This window comes from Ascaphus truei, chromosome 3 (assembly GCF_040206685.1).
Source record: "Ascaphus truei isolate aAscTru1 chromosome 3, aAscTru1.hap1, whole genome shotgun sequence".
In the NCBI taxonomy this organism is placed as follows: domain Eukaryota; kingdom Metazoa; phylum Chordata; class Amphibia; order Anura; family Ascaphidae; genus Ascaphus; species Ascaphus truei.
Genome location: NC_134485.1, coordinates 325,988,629 through 326,016,312, shown reverse-complemented (window position 1 = coordinate 326,016,312; position 27,684 = coordinate 325,988,629). Strand labels below are relative to the sequence as shown.

Sequence of the window (27,684 nt, the reverse complement as noted above, 5' to 3'; positions counted from 1 at the left end):
CGTATATAAGTTTTTCTGGATGTGCACTGAGCTTTGTCTGTGTTTTATGTTATGTCTCTGGTTTTAAATATATATATTGCCATGCTCAGTAGCACTCCTCTGTGAAACTTATATGCTTATATATGTTGTGGGTATTTTGGGGGTTCAATATGAGCTTGTAGGTGTTCTGTATATTTTATAATTCTTGTTCAGCTAGTCTTAGCTGATTGGAGGGTGGCAACCTCCTACCTAATTGAAGCCCACTCCCTCCCACATTTAAATGGTTAAAAGCTCACTCCATGGCATCTCCCACTCTCAGGGGAACTTGCCTGCATGCAGTGTGATTGTGACAAATCTATTACAGAGTGCTTTTCCTGGTAATGTACAGGTTAATAAAAGCTTCAATCAGACTTAGAACTTTTGCAACTAATAATGACAGATTTATTATAAATCATTCTTCCTGGCAATGCACAGGTTATTAAGAATTTATATTAGTGTAGGGACCCTTGAAACATGGTCTGCCGTGCAGTTGGCTCAAGGGCTTACAACAATTTGGCCAAAATGTTAAACTAAAAGACCATTTTATTTATTAGTTATTTATACATGTATATTTAGGCACTGTACCGTATATAAGTTTTTCTGGATGTGCACTGAGCTTTGTCTGTGTTTTATGTTATGTCTCTGGTTTTAAAGGTACTCAACAGGGGCACAGATTGCCAATGTGGCTATCAATGGGCACCCTATAGTCAATCAATGTGTATTTTACCTTTGCAAGGATGAAGGCTCATCCTCCTCATCCAACTGCGGCACCCCACTGTGTTAATCCTTATGGGAAATTCCCCCTGCACTGCACTTGGCCGCACTTGGGTCGCAGTGCACCCGCTCCAAGTACCGCACAGGGGGAATTTGAATCGTGGCCCATCTGTACTTCCCAGCACTGAAGAGAAGTTCATCTTCATTTAAATGAATAGGACTAAAATCTTACCTTGTCCAGGGAAGACACTTCACAGCATTGTATTAGGGTCTTAGCCAGAGCCTTACAGTGTTAGCTGAATATAGTGCCTTAAAATGAACCATTTTGCTCCCATCTCTTGTCTCTCCCTTATTCTCTTCATGTCTCCCGACGTCTCTAGCTGTAACATCGGTGTGAAGAAAGTCCTTAAAATGAAAACCGTTGATGAGGTGAGAGGGAGGAGGGTGACGCTTATTATAAATATACTAGCTGAGAGACCCGGCGTTGCCCGGGATGTAATGTTCCCGTTCCTCTCTCTCCTCCCCCCTCTCTCTGTTTGTCCCCCATTCACATCAATCCAGTCCCCCCCCTCCCTCCTTTACAGCTTCATGTAGCGTGTGTGCGTCAGTCACTGTGTGTTTGCTCGCGCGTCAGTGAGTCTGAGGCAGAAACACAAACACACACAGACTGACTGACGCACACACAGTCAGTGTGTGCCTCAGTCAGTGTGTGCGTGCGTCAGTCAGGCTTTGTGTGCGCGTCAGTCAGTGTGTGCGTGCGTGCGTCAAAGGGAGGGGGGGGCGTCAAAGGGAGGGGGGGGGCGTCAAAGGGAGGGGGGGGGCGTCAAAGGGAGGGGGGGGGCGCCTCAAAGGCATGGATTCCTCCCCCTGCATTTCCTGCAGTGGACAGGAGGGGGGGGGCAGTGGACAGGAGGGGGGGGCAGTGGACAGGAGGGGGGGGCAGTGGACAGGAGGGAGGGGGCAGTGGACAGGAGGGAGGGGGCAGTGGACAGGAGGGAGGGGGCAGTGGACAGGAGGGGGGGGCAGTGGACAGGAGGGGGGGGGGCAGTGGACAGGAGGGGGGGGGGCAGTGGACAGGAGGGGGGGGGCAGTGGACAGGAGGGGGGGGCAGTGGACAGGAGGGGGGGGCAGTGGACAGGAGGGGGGGGCAGTGGACAGGAGGGGGGGGGGCAGTGGACAGGAGGGGGGGGGCAGTGGACAGGAGGGGGGGGGCAGTGGACAGGAGGGGGGGGGCAGTGGACAGGAGGGGGGGGGCAGTGGACAGGAGGGGGGGGGGCAGTGGACAGGAGGGGGGGGGGGCAGTGGACAGGAGGGGGGGGGCAGTGGACAGGAGGGGGGGGGCAGTGGACAGGAGGGGGGGGGCAGTGGACAGGAGGGGGGGGGCAGTGGACAGGAGGGGGGGGGGCAGTGGACAGGAGGGAGGGGGCAGTGGACAGGAGGGGGGGGGGCAGTGGACAGGAGGGGGGGGGCAGTGGACAGGAGGGGGGGGCAGTGGACAGGAGGGGGGGCAGTGGACAGGAGGGGGGGCAGTGGACAGGAGGGGGGGGCAGTGGACAGGAGGGGGGGCAGTGGACAGGAGGGGGGGGGCAGTGGACAGGAGGGGGGACAGGAGGGGGGACGCAGTGGACAGGAGGGGGGACGCAGTGGACAGGAGGGGGGGGCAGTGGACAGTGACACACACACACACACACACACACACACACACACCTCAGTTGATGCGCCCTTTCTCAGTTCCGTTTGGCGCCGGAGGTGGGGAGCGACACCTACCTGTACTTCCGGGCGCCGCCACCGTCTGACTCGGCGCCGCGAGGGAGGAAGGGGGTCCGCCATCTTACGCGCCGCGTGGCAGCTGCGGGAAGCGAGGTGATTTGGAGCGGGGAGGCGGGAAGCGAGGTGATTTGGAGCGGGGAGGGGTGATTTGGAGCGGGGAGGGGTGATTTGGAGCGGGGAGAGGTGATTTGGAGCGGGGAGAGGTGATTTGGAGCGGGGAGAGGTGATTTGGAGCGGGGAGAGGTGATGCCGCTGGGGAGGGGGAAGAGGTGATGCCGCTGGGGAGGGGGAAGAGGTGATGCCGCTGGGGAGGGGGAAGAGGTGATGCCGCTGGGGAGGGGGAAGAGGTGATGCCGCTGGGGAGGGGGAAGAGGTGATGCCGCTGGGGAGGGGGAAGAGGTGATGCCGCTGGGGAGGGGGAAGAGGTGATGCCGCTGGGGAGGGGGAAGAGGTGATGCCGCTGGGGAGGGGGAAGAGGTGATGCCGCTGGGGAGGGGGAAAAGGTGATTTGGAGAGGGGAGAGAGGTGTGTGTGTGTGTGTGTGTGTGTGTGTGTGTGTGTGTGTGTGTGTGTGTTTTTTATTTTTTTGGACCTTTGGCCCGTCACTCCGCCTCAGGCCAATGAGAGGTGTGGGGGGCGGGCCAAGGGGGTGGTGTGAGTGTGTGAGGCCAATGAGAGGTGTGCGGGGGCGGGCGGGCCAAGGGACCAATGAGATTGCCGCTAGGGACACCGGACATCCAGCAGGCAGGCATGCATGCAGGCAGGCAGGCAGGCAAACAAACATACAGTGCTTTCACTAATATAGTATAAGATAATCACTGCGCTTCTCCATGTAAAGAGCATGCAGCTAGTGAAGGAAATGGCCATACAAATGTGCAAAACAGAAAGTGAATCCCTGCGCTTCTCCCTTTGGGAGAAGCTTATTATACCTGTAGTGGCTTTCTTTGTCTCTGTCTTACTCGCTTCCACAGCAACATGTGCGCTCAAAATCACAGCAGTGTATAGTATTATTATTTATTTGTAGTACTAATGGTGGGAAACTCCTGATCTGTGCAGAGCTTTCTGAAATAAGTGGCTGTGTCAGTGTGTTAGTAACTATACAAATGATGGTATGGATCCGCACCTAATAATAATAATGAAAACAATGGTGCAAGGAGGGGGAGAACCCCCAGCTTCCCAACCATAAACCAATAACAGGCCCACTATTTGATCATTTTTCCGTTTGTTTTGACGAATTTTCTTGCTTTTTGATATCTTAGTACCGAGTCCGGGTATGAACAAGATAGAATAAATGTTCCACTTATTTGTTATCTTTGTGTATATTTCTTATGTTGCTTTTTTTGTAGTATTACTTGGGTACTTTTTTCAGTGTTTGGGTTTTGTTCATATTAGTGTGTGCTGGAGATTCCTTGCTATCGGTCTGTGTAACTATGCCTGTGTGAGAGAGGGGTGTTTGGGGACAAAACACCAATACACTATAATACAGCACGTTGTTCACTGCCAGTTTCAACTCTGTGCCTTCTGCGCATGTGCGTGCAGCGATGGACGCTTCTGCGCATGTGCGTGCAGCGATGGACGCTTCTGCGCATGTGCGTGCAGCGATGGACGCTTCTGCGCATGTGCGTGCAGCGCTGGACGCTTCTGCGCATGTGCGTGCAGTGATCATCTGCGCATGCACGGCCAACACAGTCCAATGACGTCACTTCCGTTACACACTTCCGTCTCCGTGAAGGAGATTTGAGCCATGAAATGTTCTAGGTCCCAGCAGAGAAGTTTCACTTCAAAAAGCGTGTACCACATAGCGTAAATCTGTGTATAAAAATTTATTAAAACAAAAACAAAATGTTAAAACTCACAAAGGTAGTGAGGAATGAGTCCATCACAGGGCAAACGGCACCAAGCTGCAGTCATCTGCGATGCTCCCGAGGCAGAAAGGGGTCTTGGTGCAGGCAATATGGATCTGGAGAAAGAGTGAGGAGACTGGCAGCCAAGGTCCAGCAAAGTCTCCTAACTACAGCATACAAACAGCTGCAGACTTCCTCCAAGATCTGCAACCAGCGCTTGCGTGGTGACGTAACACGCAGTGAGAACAGTCCCAACGCGTTTTGTCACGGGTCATGTGACCATTAGGGATTTCAGCGACTTAGTGCAAGCAAACTTTAACTAGTAATTCATTGACTGATCACATCATAATGGTGCATAATAGTTATTCAAGGATGCAAAAGACGAACCAGTTGTAGAAAACATGATTACAAGGAGAAAAAAGACAAACCAGCTGTGGAAATCATGATTACAAGGAGAAAAAAGACAAATGCAGCGAAGTCAAGCTATAATGTGTGCCATGCTAATATATATATGTGTGTGTGTGTGTGTGTGTGTGTGTGTGTGTGTGTGTGTGTGTGTGCCTGTGTCATTTTAACTAGTCATTATTTCCTCCTGAAAGTGGCAGTCACTTTGCACTGAGTTATTGTTCTCTCTCATTCCCTTACACACCTCTTACCTCAGTGGCTTCCCTTGGAGGAAGTAAAGTCTGGGCGGCTGCATGTCAGGGTCGAGTGCCTGTGTCTCCTTACGGATGCTGCAGAGCTGGAGCAGGTATGTGCTGCCCCCCTCCGTGTGCTATGAGTATTGCTCTGTATCCCCGGGATGTGGTGATCAGAGCTGTGTGCTTTTCAGGTGCTGATGATGAACAGCCTGTCGCAGCCAGCAAACAGCGAGGAGTTCTCTACTGCCCTCCTCTGGGTCTACCTAGAAAGAGCCAGCGAGTTGCCGGTGAGAACCTCCCAGTGCTGCTGTATGTCTCTGACTCCCACCAGTGTCTCTCTTAGTCACTTTCTTTGACTCTATTTTCTTACTTTCTCTCTCTTGCTGTTCTCTGTCTCTCTTTCACTCTTGGATCCTCCCCGATCCCCCTCCCAGACATACTGCTGCCCCTGTCACTAACTCCTCTGCATTCTATCTTGTCCTCTAACTTTCCACTCTGTAGATCTCTGATCTCGTTCTGTCTTACATTGTTTTTCTTTACTTTGTCTCTAACTTTTCTTTGTCTGTTCATCAATCTTATATGTTTTTTACAACTCTCTGTTCATCATGTCCAATGTCTCTCTCTAATTCCTCAGCGCCTCTCTCTAATTCCTCAGCATCTCTCTCTAATTCCTCAGCGTCTCTCTCTAATTCCTCAGCGTCTCTTTCTAATTCCTCAGTGTCTCTCTCTAATTCCTCAGTGTCTCTCTCTAATTCCTCAGCGTCTCTCTCTAATTCCTCAGTGTCTCTCTCTAATTCCTCAGTCTCTCTCTCTAATTCCTCAGTGTCTTTTTAACATTTTTTTAATGTCCCCCCAAAAAACAGATGCGGAAAGGAAACAAACACCCAATAGCAAACGCAGAGATAACCGTGAGGAAAGTCACTTACAAGACCAAGGTAGTTACCTGGCAATAGGTCTGCTGCTTGACATGTCCCTGACCGCTGTAAGAGCCTGAAGTGGAGAGCTCTGCTCTCCTGTATGGAGACATAGCGGTGTTCTGCTGATGTATCCCCTGCCGTATCTATGGCTATTGGAAACATAGTGGTTCCATTGTATAGAGCAGGCCTGCCCAACTCGTAAAGCGAGAAGGGCCGAACTTCTCCAAGGAAAAAAAATTTGGGCCGCACGGGTTTCATCATCATCATCATCTCTCCTCCAGCACCTCTCATCATCATCATCATCATCCTCATATCTCCCCCAGAACCCCTCACTATCAATCTTTACGATACTCCCCATCTATCTCTCATACCCCCATCTCTCCCCCTCTCCCACACAATACCCCCCTCCACATCAAACACACAATACCCCCCTCCACATCAAACACACAATACCCCCCTCCACATCCCCCCAGCCCATTCCATGTCAGCATCCCCCCCACAAGTCAGAATCCCCCCATGTCTCTCTTCCCTCAATATGACACTCTCTCCCCCTCCCCTTAATGACACTCTCTCCCCCTCCCCTCAATATGACACTCTCTCCCCCTCCCCTCAATATGACTCTCCCCCTCCCCTCAATATGACACTCTCCCCCTCCCCTCAATGTGACACTCTCCCCCTCCCCTCAATGTGACACTCTCTCCCCCTCCCCTCAATATGACTCTCCCCCTCCCCTCAATATGACACTCTCCCCCTCCCCTCAATGTGACACTCTCCCCCTCCCCTCAATGTGACACTCTTTCCCCCTCCCCTCAATATGACACTCTCTCCCCCCCCTGCAACTCACATCACACCCTCCCCCTGCAACTCACATCAGTATCTCCCCACCCCCTGCACCTCACATCACTCCCCCCCCCCTGCACCTCACATCACTCTCTCCCCCCCCTGCACCTCACATCACTCTCTCCCCCCCCTGCACCTCGCATCACTCTCTCCCCTCCTGCACCTCACATCACTCTCTCCCACCCCTGCACCTCACATCACTCTCCCCCCCTGCACCTCACATCACTCTCTCCCCCCCCTGCACCTCACATCACACCCTCCCCCTGCAACTCACATCAGTATCTCCCCCCCCTGCACCTCACATCACTCTCTCCCCCCCCTGCACCTCACATCACTCTCTCCCCCCCCCCTGCACCTCACATCACTCTCTCCCACCCCTGCACCTCACATCACTCTCCCCCCCCTGCACCTCACATCACACCCTCCCCCTGCAACTCACATCAGTATCTCCCCCCCCTGCACCTCACATCACTCTCTCCCCCCCCTGCACCTCACATCACTCTCTCCCCCCCCCCTGCACCTCACATCACTCTCTCCCACCCCTGCACCTCACATCACTCTCTCCCACCCCTGCACCTCACATCACTTCCCCCCCACTGCCCCTCACACGTCAGCAGCCCACCCCCCCCTCACATGTCAGCAGCCCACCCCCCCTCACATGTCAGCAGCCCACCCCCCCCTCACATGTCAGCAGCCCACCCCCCCCCCCACATGTGAGCAGCCCACCCCCCCTCACATGTCAGCAGCCCACCCCCCCTCACTTGTCAGCAGCCCACCCCCCCTCACTTGTCAGCAGCCCACCCCCCCTCACATGTCAGCAGCCCACCCCCCCTCACTTGTCAGCAGCCCTCCCCCCCTCACTTGTCAGCAGCCCACCCCCCCTCACTTGTCAGCAGCCCACCCCCCCACCAGCCCATTTTTCACACCCAACCCCCCCACCAGCCCGTTTTTCACAACCACCCACCCCCCACCAGCCCGTTTTTCACACCCACCCACCCCCCACCAGCCCGTTTTTCACACCCACCCACCCCCCACCAGCCCGTTTTTCACACCCACCCACCCCCCACCAGCCCGTTTTTCACAACCACCCACCCACCCCCCACCAGCCCGTTTTTCACACCCACCCACCCACCCCCCACCAGCCCGTTTTTCACACACACCCACCCCCCACCAGCCCGTTTTTCACACACACGCACACGCACTCGCACTCGCACTCACTCACACTCTCTCCTAGATCAGCTCAGCACATCCTCTCTCTCCCCGGTACTAAGCCCCGCCCCCTGCATGCTCTGACCTCCCCGGCATCTCCTGCTATTGAAAAAAAAAAAGACACACGGCTGCTGCTGCCCCCGCGCACCGCAAAACCTTGGGGCTGGGAGGGAGAGGGAGGGGGCTGGGAGGGAGAGGGAGGGGGCTGGGAGGGAGAGGGAGAGGAAGGGGGCTGGGAGGGACAAGGAGGGAGGAGGGATAAATCGCTGCCATTTTTTAAAAACTTTTTTTTTTTTTAAATTTATTTAATTAACTGGCGCCCGGCCAGAGTCATCGCGGGCCGCACAGAGAGGCCAGACGGGCCGCATGTTGTGCAGCCCTGGTATAGAGAGTTAGCTGTGCTACCTATTCTGTCCTCTGTCATTGCTCAGTGACCTTTTGCAGATTGAGGTGTTGCTCTCGATAGTGGAGTTACAGTATAGCTGTGCTGTTATGTGTCTCACCTCCACGCATCAAGAGGATGTGGCTAAAGTATCTCATTATGGATCACTGTAACAATACTACGTCTTTATTTACCAGGCAGAAGTACCACTACTTTTTTTTATTCACTAGTCGCCATTTCACATGCGTTATAAAGAAAGAAGGTATTTCTTTTTAAACATTTCTCCCTCTCTCCTTTAGTGCATAAACCCCTTTCCTAAATGATGCCAAAAGAGTTTAGTCTGAATGTTAAACAGGTTTCTCTGCGTTTTGTTCACAGATCACTACAAAGAGCAACTCTCCTGAGTGGGATGAAAGCTTTTCATTCTTCATCAAGAACCCCAACAGCGAGACACTGCAGCTCCAGGTAAGTGTGGGAGCTGAAATAGAGTCCTCTTGTCTCTTTAGTCCTCATGTGCACCCCTAGATCTGGGGTCTGTCATCTTTCCATCTCTTCTCTTGCTACCGCTCTCTACCTGTTTGTTTCTGTATCTCTCTTCATTTTTAGCTTCGAGATGAGAGTCAGAACCCTCTGGGGTCTCTTACGATCCCCCTCTGGGACCTCCTGACCGCGGAATCACTGACCCTCGATGGCTGGTTCCCTCTGAGTTCGTCTGGACCCCAAAGCCAGGTTATGCTAAGAGCCCAGATGAGGGTGAGTGACTCACAACCACCATTTAATTATTTGCTTAGATATTCTCATGCTCCATTGCCCCTTCTCTCATATAAACCCCATGCCTCTCTGCCTCTTCCCTCATATAAACCCCATGCCTCTCTGCCCCTTCTCTCATATAAACCCCATGCCTCTCTGCCTCTTCCCTCATATAAACCCCATGCCTCTCTGCCCCTTCTCTCATATAAACCCCATGCCTCTCTGCCCCTTCTCTCATATAAATCCCATGCCTCCCTGCCTCTTCCCTCATATAAACCCCATGCCTCTCTGCCCCATCTCTCATATAAACTCCATGCCTCTCTGCCCCTTCTCTCATATAAACCCCATGCCTCTCTGTCCCGTCTCACATATAAACCCCATGCCTCTCTGCCCCTTATCTCATATAAACCCCATGCCTCTCTGCCCCTTCTCTCATATAAACCCCATGCCTCGCTGTTGTTCCTCTATTTTCAGTATATAAACACACATACATCACTGCCCTTCTTAAGAGACGAGCGGTAATGCTTACACACCCTGAGCTAGGGTTTCCCAAGAGTAGTGTGGCCTCCATTCCTCCCTTGTTCCTTCTTGGGGCTCCTTACTGCCCTTCCTCAATCATGCCTCCAAATCCTCCCTGTCCTCTTCCTTTAACATTAAACCCTACAATGCTAGTGGGGTAAGAGGCATATTGACGCTTTCTGCTACTTAAGGAGTTAACAGAACGTTTCATCCCGCATCTCCTTGCCTGATCCCGTTCCTCTGTCCCTCAGATCTTGGCCTCTCCGAATGTCAGCTCTGAGCTCCACGCTCTTGGCCTCGCCTCTGTATCTTCTTCCCTCCCACCGAGACCCCCCAGCCCTCTGAAAAATTCGGGCTCAGACCCCTTCCTGCCTGCGTTGGGGGACCTTTTTCCTGTCAACCCATCCACATATGACCTTCGCAACCGGCTGCCCAACTCAGACAGGTGAGAGCCATATGGGACATAGGGAGACTGGAAGGTGGGTGATATGAGAGGACAGGAGACTGGATAAAAGAGACCGTGATGAGTAGATGGGGAATTTATTTATTTATTTATTTATTTATAAAATATTTTACCAGGAAGTAATACATTGAGAGTTACCTCTCGTTTTCAAGTATGTCCTGGGCACAGAGTAAAACAAATAATACATGGTTACAAGTACAGTTACATAAATGAACAGGGTATATATTATATACAAGACATTGCATGCACAGTAAAGAAAATATATATTATGAGCGTATGAAACAGTTACAGACCAGGTTAAAATGTGAGACAGCCTTAGATTTGAAAGAATTTAGACTGGTGGTGGATGTGAGAGTCTCTGGTAGGTTGTTCCAGTTTTGGGGTGCACAGTAGGAGAAGGAGGAACGTCCGGATACTTTGTTGAGCCTTGGGACCATGAACAGTCTTTTGGAGTCTGATCTCAGGTGATAAGTGCTGCAAGTGGTAGGGGTGAGGAGCTTGTTCAGGTAGCTGGGTAGCTTGCCCATGAAGAATTTAAAGGCAAGACAGGAAAGGTGAACTTTGCGTCTAGACTCTAGTGTTGACCAATCTAGTTCTTTGAGCATTTCGCAGTGATGTGTGTTGTAGTTGCATTGGAGAACAAAACGACAAATTAAATTGTAGAGGGTGTCAAGTTTGCTAAGGTGGGTTTCAGGTGCCGAGCCATATACTATGTCTCCATAATCAATAATTGGCATTAGCATCTGCTGTGCGATACGCTTTCTGACCAGGAGACTTAGGGAGGATTTGTTCCTGTAAAGTACCCCTAGTTTGGCGTAGGTCTTGGTTGTCAGGGTATTAATGTGCATCCCGAATGTTATTTGGGAGTCAAACCATAAGCCCAGGTATTTAAAACTAGTGACAGGTGTTAGGGTGGTGTTAGCATTGGTTCTAATCAGGAGCTCAGTCACTGGAAGCTTTACAAATTTAGTCTTGGTCCCAAATACCATTGTTACAGTCTTGTCAGTGTTTAAAAACAGTTTGTTTTGAGAAATCCAGTTTTCGAGTCTCAAAAAGTTAGACTGAAGTATGTGTTGAAGGTCAGAGAGGCTATGGCTGTGTGCATATAGGATTGTGTCATCTGCATACATGTGTATTGAGGCTTCCTTACAAGCTGTGGGAAGATCATTAATGAACACTGAGAAAAGTAGGGGCCCCAGAACAGAGCCTTGCGGGACACCACAGGTGATATCCAGGGGGTTGGAGTTAGAGCCTGAGATGGACACATGTTGGGATCTTCCTGATAGGTAGGACTGAAACCAGTTTAAAGCATGTTTCTCTATTCCAGAGCTCTGGAGTTTGTTAAGCAGGATAGCATGATCAACTGTGTCAAAAGCCTTTGCAAAATCTAGGAATACTGCACCAGTGAGTTGTCCCCGTTCCATTCCACACTGGATCTCATTGCAAACTTTTAGCAGGGTAGTTACGGTGGAGTGTTTGGGACGAAAGCCAGATTGGAATTGGCAAGGGAAATTTGTTTTGGTATAGAAATCGCTTAGTTGGGAGTGGACACATTTTTCCATGACTTTGGATAGAATTGGGAGAAGTGAGATTGGCCTGTAGTTTGAGACAGTGTTTTTGTCCCCACTTTTGAAGATTGGGACAACTCTGGCAGTTTTCCAGGTCTTAGGGATATGGCCTGCAGACAGGATAGAATTGACTATGGAAGCAATTGGTTTGGCAATGGCTGGGGCACCAAGTCGTAGGAACCTAGATTGTAGTAAGTCAGGTCCACATTGGCTGCTTAGTTTTAGTTTGAGGAGCGCTTGTATAATCTCCTCTTCAGATACTGGGCCAAATTGAAAATTGTGGGCAGTGTTGGGAGGGGGTGGGATTATAGGGGTACTCCTAGGATGAGATTCAGGTTTGTGGTTTGGGCTGTGTTTCGCTAATAAGTTAGTGGCACACCCCACAAAGTAATCATTGAATGCATTTGCAATGTCAGTGGGGTTTGTCAGAGTAATATCCCCCTTAGTGATATTACTTGGCTGTTGATGGTTAGGAGGCTGGAATATATTGTTGATAACCTTCCAGAAGTTAGCTGGGTTTGATGTATTTTGGTGGAGATTGTCAGAGTAATATTGTGCTTTTGCATGCCTTGTTTGCCTTGTGCACATGTTCCTCATGCATCTGTAGTGATTGAGATCCTTGGTAGTGCCAGTTACTTTGTAGCTTTTCCACAAGGCATCCCTGAACTGGTAGAGTGCTATAAGGTCAGGTGTAACCCATGGAAGGTGGGCCCCCCGTACCCTTATTTTGCGTAGTGGAGCATGGGTATCGCAGAGTTTTAAGAACTCAGATTGGAAATAGTCGAGCGCAGAATCAGGGTCGGGAATTAAATCGATTCTGTGCCATGGGCAGTTGGTAAGGTCATCCAGAAACTGTTGTGGGTTAAAGTTTTTAAATGTTCTAGTGAGGAGAACTTTAGGGCTTGAATGGTGCGGTTTAATTTTCCTTACACAGTACACTATTGCATGGTCACTGAAAATGTCAGGAAGGATGCCAGAGGATTGGATTCTGCTGGGGTTTGAGGAGAGAATCCAGTCTAGCAAGGAATGGTTATGCGATTTCAGGTTTATCCGTGTGGGTTGGGAAATGAGTTGGGATAGGTTAAGTGACTTGAGTTGTATCTGGATTTTGTGGTTTTTAGGGTCAAGCCAATTGAAGTTGAAATCCCCAAGAACTAGCAGCTCACTCTTCTCATTCAGAGAGGAAATGGAGCCAAGAAATTGGGTGATATCAGTCAGGGAATGTAGAGGGGCTTTAGGGGGGCGGTAGATGCCAGCAAGCAAGATTTGCTTAGAAAAGGAGAGGCAGATTTTGCCAACTAGAATTTCAAAAGAGGGTGGGCTTGGTGGCCAATTTAGCAGTGTAAATTGTAATGTGTCTGCAATATAAAATAACACCCCTCCTCCGCTCTTTGACCTATCTCTCCTAAAAATGGAGTATCCCTGGATGGCGATATTTGCATCAGGGGTTTTAGGGGATAGCCATGTTTCTGTAAGAACGATGGCTTTGGGTTTATGCATAAGGCACCATGCCCTTAGTTCGTCCAGTTTGGGCAGCAGGCTCCGGATGTTTATATGGGCGACAGATAGCCCTTTTTGGAATTTAAAGGTGGAATTCTCAGGGGCATGGGACAGAGCTGAAATGGGAGGACCTGGGTTAGGTTCAATATCACCTGCTAAAGAGAGTAATAGTATGAGTAGAAATTTGGGTAGTTGTTTGCAAGTTGTAGATTTGTTATGTTTGCCATTTGAGTGAGAGGTGGTTGGTGTGCTGGTTTTTAGAGTTCTCCACCAACATTCAGTAGATAGTGAAAGGCTTTTGAGTAGTCCAGGGTGTATGGTGATGTTGGGTGTGGGCCAGGATGGAGGAGTTTGTAGTGGATAGAGGAAGTAACATCTCCATGAGGCCAGGAGAAAGAAAAAAGTTAAAATACATAGCAGGTTCATGATGATAGAGGTAGGCAGTGCTGCAAGGAGCTGTTGTGAGCAGGGTCCGTGTGTGTCAGAATGAGAGGGCATGTGATGAGCAGATGGGGGGATAAGAGAGGAAGTGATGACAATTTGGGGGATAAGAGAGGACGTGAGGAGCAGATGGCGGATAAGAGATGACGTGATAAGCAGATAGGGGGATAAGAGAGGACGTGATGACCATGAGGGGGATAAGAGAGGACGTGATGAGCAGATGGGGGATAAGAGAGGGCACATGTTGAGCTGATAGGGGGATAAGAGAGGTCACATGATGAGCAGATGGGGATAAGAGAGGGCACGTGATGAGCAGATGGGGATAAGAGAGGGCACGTGATGAGCAGATAGGGGGATTAGAGAGGGCACGTGATGAGCAGATGGGGATAAGAGAGGGCACGTGATGAGCAGATAGGGGGATTAGAGAGGGCACGTGATGAGCAGATAGGGGGATAAGAGAGGGCATGTAATGAGCAGATAGGGGGATAAGAGAGGGCATGTAATGAGCAGATAGGGGGATAAGAGAGGAAGTGATGAGCAGATAGGGGGATAAGAGAGGGCACGTGATGAGCAGATAGGGGGATAAGAGAGGGCATGTGATGAGCAGATAGGGGGATAAGAGAGGAAGTGACGAGCAGATAGGGGGATAAGAGAGGGCACGTGATGAGCAGATAGGGGGATAAGAGAGGGCATGTGATGAGCAGATAGGGGGATAAGAGAGGAAGTGATGAGCAGATAGGGGGATAAGAGAGGGCACGTGATGAGCAGATAGGGGGATAAGAGAGGGCATGTGATGAGCAGATAGGGGGATAAGAGAGGGCACGTGATGAGCAGATAGGGGGATAAGAGAGGGCACGTGATGAGCAGATAGGGGGATAAGAGAGGGTACCTGGTGAGCAGATAGGGGGATAAGAGAGGGGACGTGATGAGCAGATAGGGGGATAAGTGAGGGGACGTGATGAGCAGATAGGGGAATAAGAGAGGACGTGATGAGCAGATAGGGGGATAAGCGAGGAAGTGATGAGCAGATAGGGGGATAAGAGAGGGCACGTGATGAGCAGATAGGGGGATAAGAGAGGGCACGTGATGAGCAGATAGGGGGATAAGAGAGGGCACGTGGTGAGCAGATAGGGGGATAAGAGAGGGGACGTGATGAGCAGATAGGGGGATAAGAGAGGGGACGTGATGAGCAGATAGGGGGATAAGAGAGGGCACATGATGAGCAGATGGGGGGATAAGAGAGGGGACGTGATGAGCAGATGGGGGGATAAGAGAGGACGTGATGAGCAGATAGGGGGATAAGAGAGGGCACGTGATGAGCAGATAGGGGGATAAGAGGGTACGTGATGACCATATGGGGGATAAGAGAGGGCACGTGATGAGCAGATAGGGGGATAAGAGAGGGCACATGATGAGCAGATGGGGGGATAAGAGAGGGGACATGATGAGCAGATGGGGGGATAAGAGAGGACGTGATGAGCAGATAGGGGGATAAGAGAGGGCACGTGATGAGCAGATAGGGGGATAAGAGGGGACGTGATGAGCAGATAGGGGGATAAGAGAGGGCACGTGATGAGCAGATAGGGGGATAAGAGAGGAAGTGATGAGCAGATGGGGGATAAGAGAGGGCACGTGGTGAGCAGATAGGGGGATAAGAGAGGGCATGCGATGAGCAGATAGGTGGATAAGAGACGAAGTGATGAGCAGATAGGGGGATAAGAGAGGGTACGTGATGAGCAGATAGGGGATAAGAGGGCACGTGATGAGCAGATGGGGGATAAGAGGGCACGTGATGAGCAGATGGGTGATAAGAGGGCACGTGATGAGTAGATAGGGGATAAGAGAGGGCACGTGGTGAGCAGATGGGGGATAAGAGGGCACGTGATGAGCAGATAGGGGATAAGAGAGGGCACGTGATGAGCAGATGGGGGATAAGAGGGCACGTGATGAGCAGATAGGGGATAAGAGGGCACGTGATGAGCAGATAGGGGGATAAGAGAGGGCATGTGATGAGCAGATAGGGGATAAGAGAGGACGTTATGAGCAGATAGGGGTGTTACCAGATGTTTTATTGCTTGTGCGATATCTCAATTCTCTTGATTTATATATAAATATGTGTGGATGTTTATATGTTGAGATTGGAGCATTTCTGAACTCCTGATTTCAAAACCGTGTTTCCAGTTGTAACCTGTATAAAAGGTTAAAAAGGTTAAAATTCTGGGCTTTAATTGCCCAGTAATGCTTAGAAATGTTGGCACCTCACCAAATGTCAAATTCTAGTCACGCACTCACCAGCGACTCGCAGGTCTCTCGCATACCGTCCCCTCCTATCCTCTGGCTCCTTATCCAAGGGGGTGAGGGGGAGATACAGGACAGGTCGGTGTTCTTATTGAAAAATACACAAGAAAAATATGTATTTAGCCTATCATAATAATAACTGTTCTTTGGGGATTATTACTTATAGAAGATCAGACTTCCATCTCACCCAGTTCTGAGCCATAACACAAAGACCAACCAAGGGTATAAAACAATAAGGTCATTCATTCCAGACATAGGTGGGCTAACACAGCTATTTAATGGAACTGTACACACACAATATGTAATTTAAAATATCATAAATCTAATCTCATACTGTTTTGGGTAGGAGCCTCTCAGACTCTGCCAGTCAGTAAATAATATGTCCCCAAAGCCTAGAAGTCAGTTGGTGGCAGAAACATGAAGGAAAGAACAATACACTGCAATAGAAATAGGGAGGAGGTAGCGGAAAGGGGGGAGGATATAGAAGAAATGAGGAAAGGGAGCCCCAGGCGTCTCCCAATACAGAATATTATGAGGCCAGAGTCATGTTGGTATGAATAGCCCAGATAGGTTCAACTCAGCCCTCTTTTCAAAGCACACCAAGTCCTGTTATATTTTCTTCACTTTATTAGAAAAGCAACAGTAAATACAGGCACTTGTGGATGTAATGTTGTGTTGGGAGAGTGCTTCTTTATGGATGCTTTGTAGTTAAGAGCAGGTGAAAAGGATGAGGCCTTGCCAGTAGAGAGTACACAGAAACGTACTCACTCAGCCAGTGTTGAATGTGAAAAGGAAGTGCCAGTGTATTCTGGGTAACAAGATAGCCTGGGGACATACCATCTGTCAGCAAGGCAGAGGGGGAGAAAGCAGACTAGCCCATTCTGATAGAAAGGCTGAGGTTGCTGTAGCAATTCACTGGCATAATGCAGAGACAGGGATCGCAACACTGTGTCTAACACACAGGCACTGTGTGTGTACAGAGCAAAATACATGCAGCTGGAATGAGAACCTGACAAGCAGAAGCTGCAAAGGAAAGGGGGGGGGGGGGGGGTGAAACAGAGTTGTGATTCTTGTTCCATGACAGAAGATAAAATCATAACTGAATGTTTCTATACTGTATCTGTTTGTGTTAATGTCTAGGTAGTAAGGTTCATCATTGTATGTTAATGCAATTCATTGTCTGTCTTATTATGTTTTATTAAAGCTGCAGTTCAGTCAATATCCTGCATGTGTGTTTTTTTTAATAAATCAGTTCTGTACTGTGAGAAAATACTTGTAGCATTTTCTTTTTTAAAAAACAACAACTTTGAAAGACAATTTTTTATGTATTCTAATGTAACGAGCATTTTTGTTTCTATAGCAACCCTTTAGAAAGGCACAACCCCTTCCTTTAATGTAACAGGCTCTGGCACACCCCTTTGTGAGTCCTGCCCCCTCCACAGCCGTGCACGTGCATGAGCACAAATGTATCAGTCATTGCCTGGTCACATGATCTTCCCCCAGAACTGACAGAGCAGCAGCAGAAAAGGAGTAGCTCAGAATTAATTAATTAAACCTTATTCCATTGCACGTGTGTAGTTAATGTTAAATATTAACAACTCATTTAAAATCAAATCTGTATATATAATACTGTAAACAATATGTATATTTAATTTTGTGTGAATGTGTACAATTCAATGTGTTATTAAAATTAATAATGGCTTGTTCTTGTATAGCGCTGCTAGTTTTACATAGCACTTTACAGAGACATTTTGCAGGCACAGGGCCCTGCAGAGCTTAGGTGTGTATGTATGTGTTTGTATGATATAGATATATATGCACACGCACGCATATACATGCGCACGCGCACACATACACGTGCACACGCACACATATACATGCACACACGTATACATGCGCACACGCACACATACACACATACATGCGCTCACGCACACATACATGCGCACACACACACATACATGCACACATATACACGCACACAAACATGCGCACACGCACACATAAACATGCACACACGTATACATGCGCACACACAAACATGCGCACACACGCACATAAAAATGCGCAAGCGCACATATATACACACACAAACATGCACACACGTATACATGCGTACATGCACACATATACATGCGCACACGCACACATATACACACGCACACATACATGCGCACACGCACACAAACATGCGCACACGCACACAAACATGCACACATATACATGCACACACATGAGAACCTGACAAGCAGAAGCTGCAAAGGAAAGGGGGGGGGGGGGGTGAAACAGAGATGTGATTCTTGTTCCATGACACAGAAGATAAAATCATAACTGAATGTTTCTATACTGTATCTGTTTGTGTTAATGTCTAGGTAGTAGGGTTCATCATTGTATGTTAATGCAATTCATTGTCTGTCTTATTATGTTTTATTAAGTAATAATCCCCGAAGAACAGGGCATTACTGGCCAATAATGCCCTGGCTGGAAGAGTTGATAGCCTGAAGTGAAGCCGATGGACTTTAACCCAGCCAGGGCATTATTGGCCACTAATGCCCTGTTCTGAGGGGATTATTACTATTATAGGCTGAATGTAGGCTTTTTTCTTTAATAATAATAATAATAATAATAATAATAGCATGTTCTTGTATAACGCTGCTAGTTTTACGCAGCGCTTTACAGAGACATTTTGCAGGCACAGGTCCCTGCCCCGTGGAGCTTACAATCTATTTTTTGGTGCCTGAGGCACAGGGAGATAAAGTGACTTGCCCAAGGTCACAAGGAGCCGACACCGGGAATTGAACCAGGCTCCCCTGCTTCAAACTCTCAGTGCCAGTCAGTGTCTTTACTCACTGAGCCACTCTTTCTCCATTGACACTTTTGTATAGTTATATAGATTTTTTTATTAAAATAAAATGGTAAATACATTAAAGAACCTCTATGTACTCTTACACTGCAGCTATCTATATCCACACACACGCACACACAGACACACACACCAGCTCTACACACACACACACAACACACTGCAGCTCTACACACAAACAGCTGCACACACACAGCACACTGCAGCTCCACACACACACACCAGCTCCAAACACATAAACTGCTGCTACACAAAATCTGTAGCTACATCCAAACTCTGCTGCTACACACACATACAACACAGCAGCACCACACACACTTTCGCTCTACACACACACACACACAAACTCTGCAGCTACATGCTTGCACGCACACAAACAAACTCTTCAGCTACACACAGGCACACAAACAAACTGCAGCTACACACACACACACACAAACTCTGCAGCTACACACACACTCTGCAGCTACACACACACTCTGCAGCTACACACACACACAAACTCTGCAGCTACACACACACACACACACACACACACACACACACACACACACACACACACACACACACACACACACACACACACACAAATTCTGCAGCTACACACACACAAATTCTGCAGCTACACACACACAAACTCTGCAGCTACACACACAAACTCTGCAGCTACACACACACACACACACACAAATTCTGCAGCTACACACACACACACACAAATTCTGCAGCAAATTATGCAGCTACACACACACAAACTCTGCTGCAGACACACACATACACAAACTCTGCAGCAGACACACACACGATAGACAGAAAATGCAGATACAAACAAACTGCAGCTACACATACGCACAGGAACTCTGCAGCTTCAGACACTCTGCAGCTACACATACACACACACATGCGCTTATAGTGCCGCTGACTCGACATTGCGGCAAAACAAATGTATTGCTGCCGTCACATGCGCTTATAGTAGAAGCGTCACGACGGCTTGGTCGCGATCACTGGAAGTCGTCAATTTGATTTTTCCAGCGACCACAGCGTGACGTCACCGTATCCGTCGTGTCGACAGCACTTTAAGCGCAGCCACACACACAAACTCTGCAGCTACACACACACACACACAAATTCTGCAGCTATACACACAAACTCTGCAGCAGACACACACAAACTGCAGCAAACACACATACACACAAACTTTGCCGACAGACACACACTCTGCAGCAGCCACATACACACACACAAACTCTGCAGCAGACACACACACGATAGGCAGAAATTGCAGCTACAAACAAACTCTGCAGACAGACGCTTATTTTGCAGCTACAAATACTCTCTCCCTCCTCACATGGGCCATGTGATGAGGAGATGTGGGATAACAGGGAACATGTGATGAGGAGATGTGGGATAACAGGGACCATGTGATGAGGAGATGTGGGATAACAGGGGCCATGTGATGAGATGTGGGATAACAGGGACCATGTGATGAGGAGATGTGGGATAACAGGGGCCATGTGATGAGGAGATGTGGGATAACAGGGGCCATGTGATGAGATGTGGGATAACAGGGACCATGTGATGAGATGTGGGATAACAGGGACCATGTGATGAGATGTGGGATAACAGGGACCATGTGATGAGGAGATGTGGGATCACAGGAACCATGTGATGAGATGTGGGATAACAGGGACCATGTGATGAGGAGATGTGGGATAACAGGGAACATGTGATGAGGAGATGTGGGATAACAGGGACCATGTGATGAGGAGATGTGGGATAACAGGGAACATGTGATGAGGAGATGTGGGATAACAGGGACCATGTGATGAGGAGATGTGGGCTAACAGGGGCCATGTGATGAGATGTGGGATAACAGGGGCCATGTGATGAGGAGATGTGGGATAACAGGGACCATGTGATGAGATGTGGGGTAACAGGAACCATGTGATGAGATGTGGGATAACAGGGACCATGTGATGAGATGTGGGATAACAGGGGCCATGTGATGAGGAGATGTGGGATAACAGGGACCATGTGATGAGGAGATGTGGGATCACAGGAACCATGTGATGAGATGTGGGCTAACAGGGGCCATGTGATGAGATGTGGGATAACAGGGGCCATGTGATGAGGAGATGTGGGATAACAGGGGCCATGTGATGAGGAGATGTGGGATAACAGGGACCATGTGATGAGGAGATGTGGGATAACAGGGACCATGTGATGAGGAGATGTGGGATAACAGGGACTATGTGATGAGATGTGGGATAACAGGGACCATGTGATGAGATGTGGGATAACAGGGACTATGTGATGAGGAGATGTGGGATAACAGGGACTATGTGATGAGATGTGGGATAACAGGGACCATGTGATGAGATGTGGGATAACAGGGGCCATGTGATGAGGAGATGTGGGATAACAGGGACCATGTGATGAGGAGATGTGGGATAACAGGGACCATGTGATGAGGAGATGTGGGATAACAGGGACAATGTGATGAGGAGATGTGGGATAACAGGGACCATGTGATGAGGAGATGTGGGATAACAGGGACAATGTGATGAGGAGATGTGGGATAACAGGGACCATGTGACGAGGAGATGTGGGATCACAGGGACCATGTGATGAGGAGATGTGGGATAACAGGGACCATGTGATGAGGAGATGTGGGATAACAGGGACCATGTGATGAGGAGATGTGGGATAACAGGGACCATGTGATGAGGAGATGTGGGATAACAGGGACCATGTGATGAGGAGATGTGGGATCACAGGGACCTTCTTTATGGAAGTGCTGCCTGTTTTTTTCAAAGTTTCTTTGAGTGTACAGATGTTTGCCCTCTCCTCCCGCAGTGATTTGCAGATGACTGACTCACCGCTTGGACAGTTGCGTCTGACCCTGTATTACCCTGCAAAGGAGGGCAAGCTTGTGGCCGTGATACACAGCTGCAGGTAACTTACATACAGATGTGTACATACAGCACATTGCACTCACAACGTACTGAAGCCTTTGATATCAGTCTCCAAGGGTAAAGTAAAAAGTGGGTTATAGAGGACTACATATTTGTTGTATATTTGGCAAATAAAATGTAAGTTGTTTAGTTTAATATACATATATACACGTGGGTGTGTTCAGCCTGCGCGGGAGAACAATGGATATAAATACCAAATGTTTTTGCCTTTTCTGTTTTATTGCACCACCATCACACTGGTTTGCACTTAGAATTTGGAGTATAGAAAATGTCCAATTACAGTATTAGCTCATGTGAAAGAAGAGCTATTTATATAGCAAGCGATATATAAACAGTCTTGGGTAAATAAATCCGTTTTTCCTTAAAGATAAAGTCAAACTATCCCTACAGTGAGCAGTAAATATTTAATGGGTGAAACATTAATGGGTTAAATATGTAAGATTTGATGCTTGTTTTTCCTTGATTTAATGTATTTATTATAAAAGACATCTCTCCTCCAGACCCATTGAATGTATCAGTGCCATTATTACATTGCGGTGCTATTTGGTCTGTTGGATCGCACCTTTAAAATGGGCTGTCGATGGCAATTGGAGTTGACTATTTTGCAATAGTGCCACTTTGTAAGCCGGTTTCCCCGCAAATTAGATTTCATTTTCTCATGTGCAAAAACATACAGCATAAACTCTGGCATTGCTGGGTCACTGTCACTGTACTAACTTAATACACAGAAATCCACAATTTACACAGTGTGAAGTGCCAGTCTGCATGCGTGAAATGTTTGTATTAGCCCATTAAAAGGTGCCTCTACGACCAAATGACACGTAGACACAGGCGTTCACACAAACATACATGCATGCTAACGCACATGTACATATTGTAAACACAGGCACACACATGTCGATGAGGTTTAACAAACGTCAGATGTATTCATTAAAATGCCCTATATTTTCTGCATAACTAGATCTTCCTTTGCTTTCTCTCCTGTCAGTAAACTGTGCCTCTCCTCCGGGGAGCCTCCCGACCCTTACGTGTCTCTGATTTTACTGCCGGACAAAAACCGGTGGACCAAAAGGAAAACCGCTGTGAAGAAGCGGACCAGCAACCCGGAGTTCAATGAGAAGTGAGTCCCACACTGCTCCTAACACGCATCTAATGAAATGTCCAACCTTACCCACATCACTCTGTGCCATACTGAGGGGTTTCTGTCCTGCCTGTCAGCCTGATACAACACTATAGAATAACGAACCTGTACTATTACTCAAGGTATGGTACTGCACACCAAAAAACATTATCAATGCCAAAAGTCATAGGAAAGGGTTACCAGGTGCTCCGCAGAACACAAGAGCGCCACCTGTAGACAAATGTGGGTTAATCTCCAATCACCCAACGTGGAGAGCCTTGAGATTCATCAACTTTTAATCAAGGCCCCATACAAAGCGGACACTTCTAGATCGTAGAGATAATACAGTGAGTCCTCGCTTATCGGACACAATGCGTCCCGCAAATCCCTGTCGGATAACAGATTGTCGGAAAGCGGAACCAATTGTAACCGTTGGCGATTTCCATCGGATCCGTGACATTTGCGGCGAATAATGCAGTTTTTTATTGCATTAGCCGCTGTCGGAAAACATAACGTGATAAAGCGAGGACTACCTGTAATGATAATAACTTTATGTCATATAGCGCTTTTCTCCCAATGGGACTCAAAGCGCGTCACAATTTCTCACTGAGCCACTCCTTCAGTGATCTGGCCAAGGCAATAAGGCACCTAAGCTAGAATTCACTAAGCCGCAATGCGGGACCTCGCTCCCAATCTGTCATTTACTGCCATTGACTTGAGCGGCAGTTAATGCCAGATCGGGGTGTGGTACGCTGCATCACGGCTTAGCTAATCTCGGTGTTGGGCCCATATTTACGAAGCGATTCCATAGGACACTGGCCAGCACCGGAAGACGGCTGCCAACCCGTTGGTAAATATGGGCCGCAGTGTTTTAGTCACAGGTTAGTGCACATGACTTGGCAATGATCCCAAAGCTGCGGTACATCTCATGGATGACGGGGAATGTGTACAATATACATTACACCTGTTTATTGTCCTTACAGATTTGAGTGGGATCTGCCATTGGAGGAAGCAGCAAAAAGGAAGATGGATATCTCGGTGAAAAACAGTGTGTCCTTTATATCAAGGGAACGGGAGCTGCTTGGAAAGGTGAGGCGCAGCCCCTTCCCAATTTCTACACCTATCAACTGCACCGACCCGCTAACTTCATGCTGAATTGTCATATGCACAACATATTACCGATCTCTCTCTCTCGCACTGAACATGTAACATACAATAATGTGGCTTCTCTCTGCCACCCCGTTACCCTCTCTGGGACATACTGTTCCTCTGTCATGCTGATGACTTGGGTGTCCCTCTCTCTTTCAGGTTCACATTGATCTTTCCCAGGTGGATCTGTCAGTTGGACTGACTCAGTGGTGAGTTTTGTAGCACCTGTGCTTGTGTCTCTCTGCGCACACGCAGTTATTCACAGTCACGTGCCCACATGCACAAGCGGATAGCCATCCACTGGCACAGACACGGTTACCCGGCCATACACGCCGAACACTGCTAAGCACGCACACATTCACACAGCTGCCCCGGCACAGATATGCTCTCACACTGAGAAATAATCAGCCTAGCACATAAACTAAATATTGATGTACCTTCATCTGCAGTCATGATGTTTGGTACTTCCTATTTATCCCCTTAGGTAAAGGGAAGCATAGATAGACATAGTGTGTTACAGACCCCAGTGGCAATGAAGAGTCTAATGCCAGCTAGGATTGGGGAAAACAAGGTGTTGCCTATTTTACAAGAGGGTGACATCCCCGTCATTGTATCAGTTCAAATTTATAATGTAAGGTTTGCATTTGAAGCCTCTAACACGTCCATGTTTTAGTAGTAGATAGCTTTGCTTTTGATGGCATAATACTTTTCTTATTCCGTGCTGACGATGCACACAGCGTGCACATCTCATTTCACAGGCACAATGCGTCCCTCACCTGATGAGCTTACACTCTAATGTTGGTGTTTGGAGCACAATGAGATAAGGACACTTCCCTAGGCTCACAAGTTGCTGACACTGGGATTTGACTGCTGTTCCCGCGTTTTACCTGCGCTACTTCTTCAGCTTGCAATGAACGCCTGGAAAAGCCATGTACCTCTTGTGACCGCGCCGCTTTCTCTCACATTGGTTTTCTGACAGGTACAATCTGAAGGATGAGAAGACCAGCATGTAATGGCCTTTCCCAGGGACGTAACCGTGTGGGCGAGCTCTCCCCCTCCCAGCAATGCTACCTGCTGGACCCAGGATCCTAACCAGGGATGGTGTGAAGCAGTCGTCTCTAGCAGAGAAACGGTTAATAAAGAGCCGAGTGGAGACATATCTGGGACCTGCCTGCCTCTGCTGTAACATGTTTTCACCCCTTTGCTGCCAGATTGGTGGCACTCCTGGCAGCAAAGTGGTTAATCTCCCAGAAAGGTTGCAGTGGACGGGAGCAAAATGTCCAGGCAAAGCCACTCAGTGCTGCCCCTAGTACTGATTTCTACACCACACACACATATATACACCTGCATGTACAGAGGCATATATATGCATATTTATACGTACACGTGTGTGTATAGAACAGTCACCAAGAGGCAGCAGAGCTGGGCAAAGGTTTGAGCTGCTGCCAGTGGTCCCACTGTGGACAAGTACAGCTTGTGATCTTTGGTTTATTTAAATTTGCAGCCGCTTGCATCTCTAGTGCCGTCCACGCAGCTGCAGGGTAGAGCCAGTGTCACGTGACATGATGATGTAATCCTATGTTTCACACCTTAGCGCTTTATCAGTGTGTGATGTTCAGCCACAGCCTCCAGCACTGCTTTATACACACGCACACACACGCACACGCACACGCACACACACGTGTTGACAAGTTCACGTGTATACTTCAACTATTGCAAATAATTTTGCTTAGACATTCAACTACACCAGGTGTGAGCAACTCCAGTCCTCAAAGGCCACCAACAGGTCAGGTTTACAGGATATCCCTGCTTCAGCAGAGATGAAAGACTGTGCCATTGATCGAGCCACCTGTGCTGGAGCCGGGATATCCTGAAAACCTGACCTGTTGGTGGCCCTTGAGGACTGGAGTTGCCCACACCTGATCTATACACACTATCAAACATATGTATGTGCGTTCATGTGCATACGCACAAACACTCATATACATACACTGTCGCACCTAAGTATGCATGGGCATTGCTACACATAAATATATACATACACATGAATTTACATATACATTATCAAACACGCATGCAATCATCTATATACACACACACTACTACTCGTACATATGCATAGACAATATACACATCAACATACCCACCCTTAAAAACGTCTTTAACATTTTCAATTTTAGCAAGTTTTTTTTTATCTTCCTTTTTTATTTACACGTTCTATGCTTGTTTGTCATTTTATAATTGTGTGAAAATGTGTTCCTTGCTTCTTGCCTTAAGAGAGATCTAGAAGAGGTTTAAAAAAAAACAAAAAAAACCATAATCAACAATATCCCATTATTTTCAATGGGGAAATCCCTGCTAAGCAAAGGTGAACAGTTGAATTGTCACAGTATTTTTTAAACGTTTCAGTGTTATGTATAGAGCTTGCACGTTCTTTATCGGTTTGTGTCCCAGCTGTTAGCTGGCGATGTCCGGTTGGAGGGAACCTTCCTATCCGGGCTGTAAGGGCGCAGAAATCACGCCAGAAAGATGCAAAGTGTTAAACATTCCTTAACCCCTCCAGTGCTGGGAGGGTCAGCAAACACACTGCAAAGCAGAGCGAGGACATTCCTGAGAAGCGCTTGCCTCGGCCTAAGCACATTTCACCCCTTTTGCTGGCAGAGGTGTCAGCGACGCGATGGTTGCACTGGAATGGGGCAAGATGTCCAAGCAAAGTATGAGTTCACAGACACCCAGCAGTACCACACATGCATGCCAAGCAATGTGTTGCAGCGTCACGTGGCCCTCGGGGTTAAATATAAGTGTTTTTAGGTCAGAGAGTTGGACTTTCTTTTTTAATTGCTGCAACGTGACCTTCTGACAGAAGCTTATCAGTGATGGGGTCTGGCAGTCCTGGCTTTTACCCTGGGGAAAATGTCAAAGAACGTGAAGTCATCCAACACACACCAAATTGCTAAAAGAAATATGAGTTCGCCATACAGAGACTCTGGGGACTGAAGCACTCATCCGATTCACTAGGCGTCGATGTGGGGTATCCCCCCCCGATCAGGCGCGACCTGCCCTTGACTTGAGTGGCAGTTAACGTGTTGGGTTGGGGAGCCATACCCCGCTTTGGCGCTTCGTGCATCTCCTGCTATAAAGAATGAGTCTAACATCCAACTGGCTGAAACTCTCACTGGTAACCTGGAGCTGGGCAGTCCCCGGTATCCTCCCTGTCTCTGCAACTCCAATGGGAAATGAAGAGAAGCCAAAAGTGTTTTGTTTTAACATTGTATCCATTTGTGTTTAGATTTTTTTTATGCTTTAAGCAGTGAGGTGTCGGGAATCAACCTTAAGTGTCCTGGACCAAAATGCCATATTATTCAATAAAGGTGTTTCTCTCTCTCTATCTGGAATTATTTTATGGTATCAGAAAGCAGGGCCGGCTGTAGGGCAGGGCAGTTCCCATGGGCCCGCGCCTTTGTGGGCCGTGCGCTCCTCTCCTTCCTCGGTGCCAGGATCCAAATTCTGCCCGGCAGGAGAGGGGAGAGCAGGAGGAGGGAGCAGGGGAGTCCCTGAGCTGCCACAGGACCTCACCGCTGCTCACCCCAAGGTGGGGATTGTGTGTCTGTATCTGGGGGAGGTGTGTGTGCGCATGTGTATATAGCTGGGGGAGGTCTTACCTCATGCGGAGCGGCCTTTGACACTGTCGTGTTGTCATGGC

General features: G+C 48.4%; 1 protein-coding gene across 2 annotated transcripts in view; it reads left to right on the top strand.

The window, feature by feature from the left end:
* Positions 1 to 27,369, top strand: part of LOC142489844 (extended synaptotagmin-1-like) — an 85,123-nt gene extending 57,754 nt beyond the window's left edge. For both annotated transcript variants that reach the window (XM_075591344.1, XM_075591343.1), the window contains 12 exons: positions 1,113 to 1,161; positions 5,008 to 5,097; positions 5,179 to 5,274; positions 5,851 to 5,922; positions 8,714 to 8,800; positions 8,942 to 9,088; positions 9,856 to 10,049; positions 21,594 to 21,692; positions 22,701 to 22,832; positions 23,816 to 23,921; positions 24,141 to 24,190; positions 24,961 to 27,369. In XM_075591344.1, the coding sequence (XP_075447459.1) occupies positions 1,113 to 1,161; positions 5,008 to 5,097; positions 5,179 to 5,274; positions 5,851 to 5,922; positions 8,714 to 8,800; positions 8,942 to 9,088; positions 9,856 to 10,049; positions 21,594 to 21,692; positions 22,701 to 22,832; positions 23,816 to 23,921; positions 24,141 to 24,190; positions 24,961 to 24,994 (1,156 nt within the window). In that variant the 3' untranslated portion in view covers positions 24,995 to 27,369. The remainder of the gene's footprint in view (positions 1 to 1,112; positions 1,162 to 5,007; positions 5,098 to 5,178; positions 5,275 to 5,850; positions 5,923 to 8,713; positions 8,801 to 8,941; positions 9,089 to 9,855; positions 10,050 to 21,593; positions 21,693 to 22,700; positions 22,833 to 23,815; positions 23,922 to 24,140; positions 24,191 to 24,960) is intronic.
* The last annotated feature ends 315 nt before the right edge of the window (positions 27,370 to 27,684 follow it).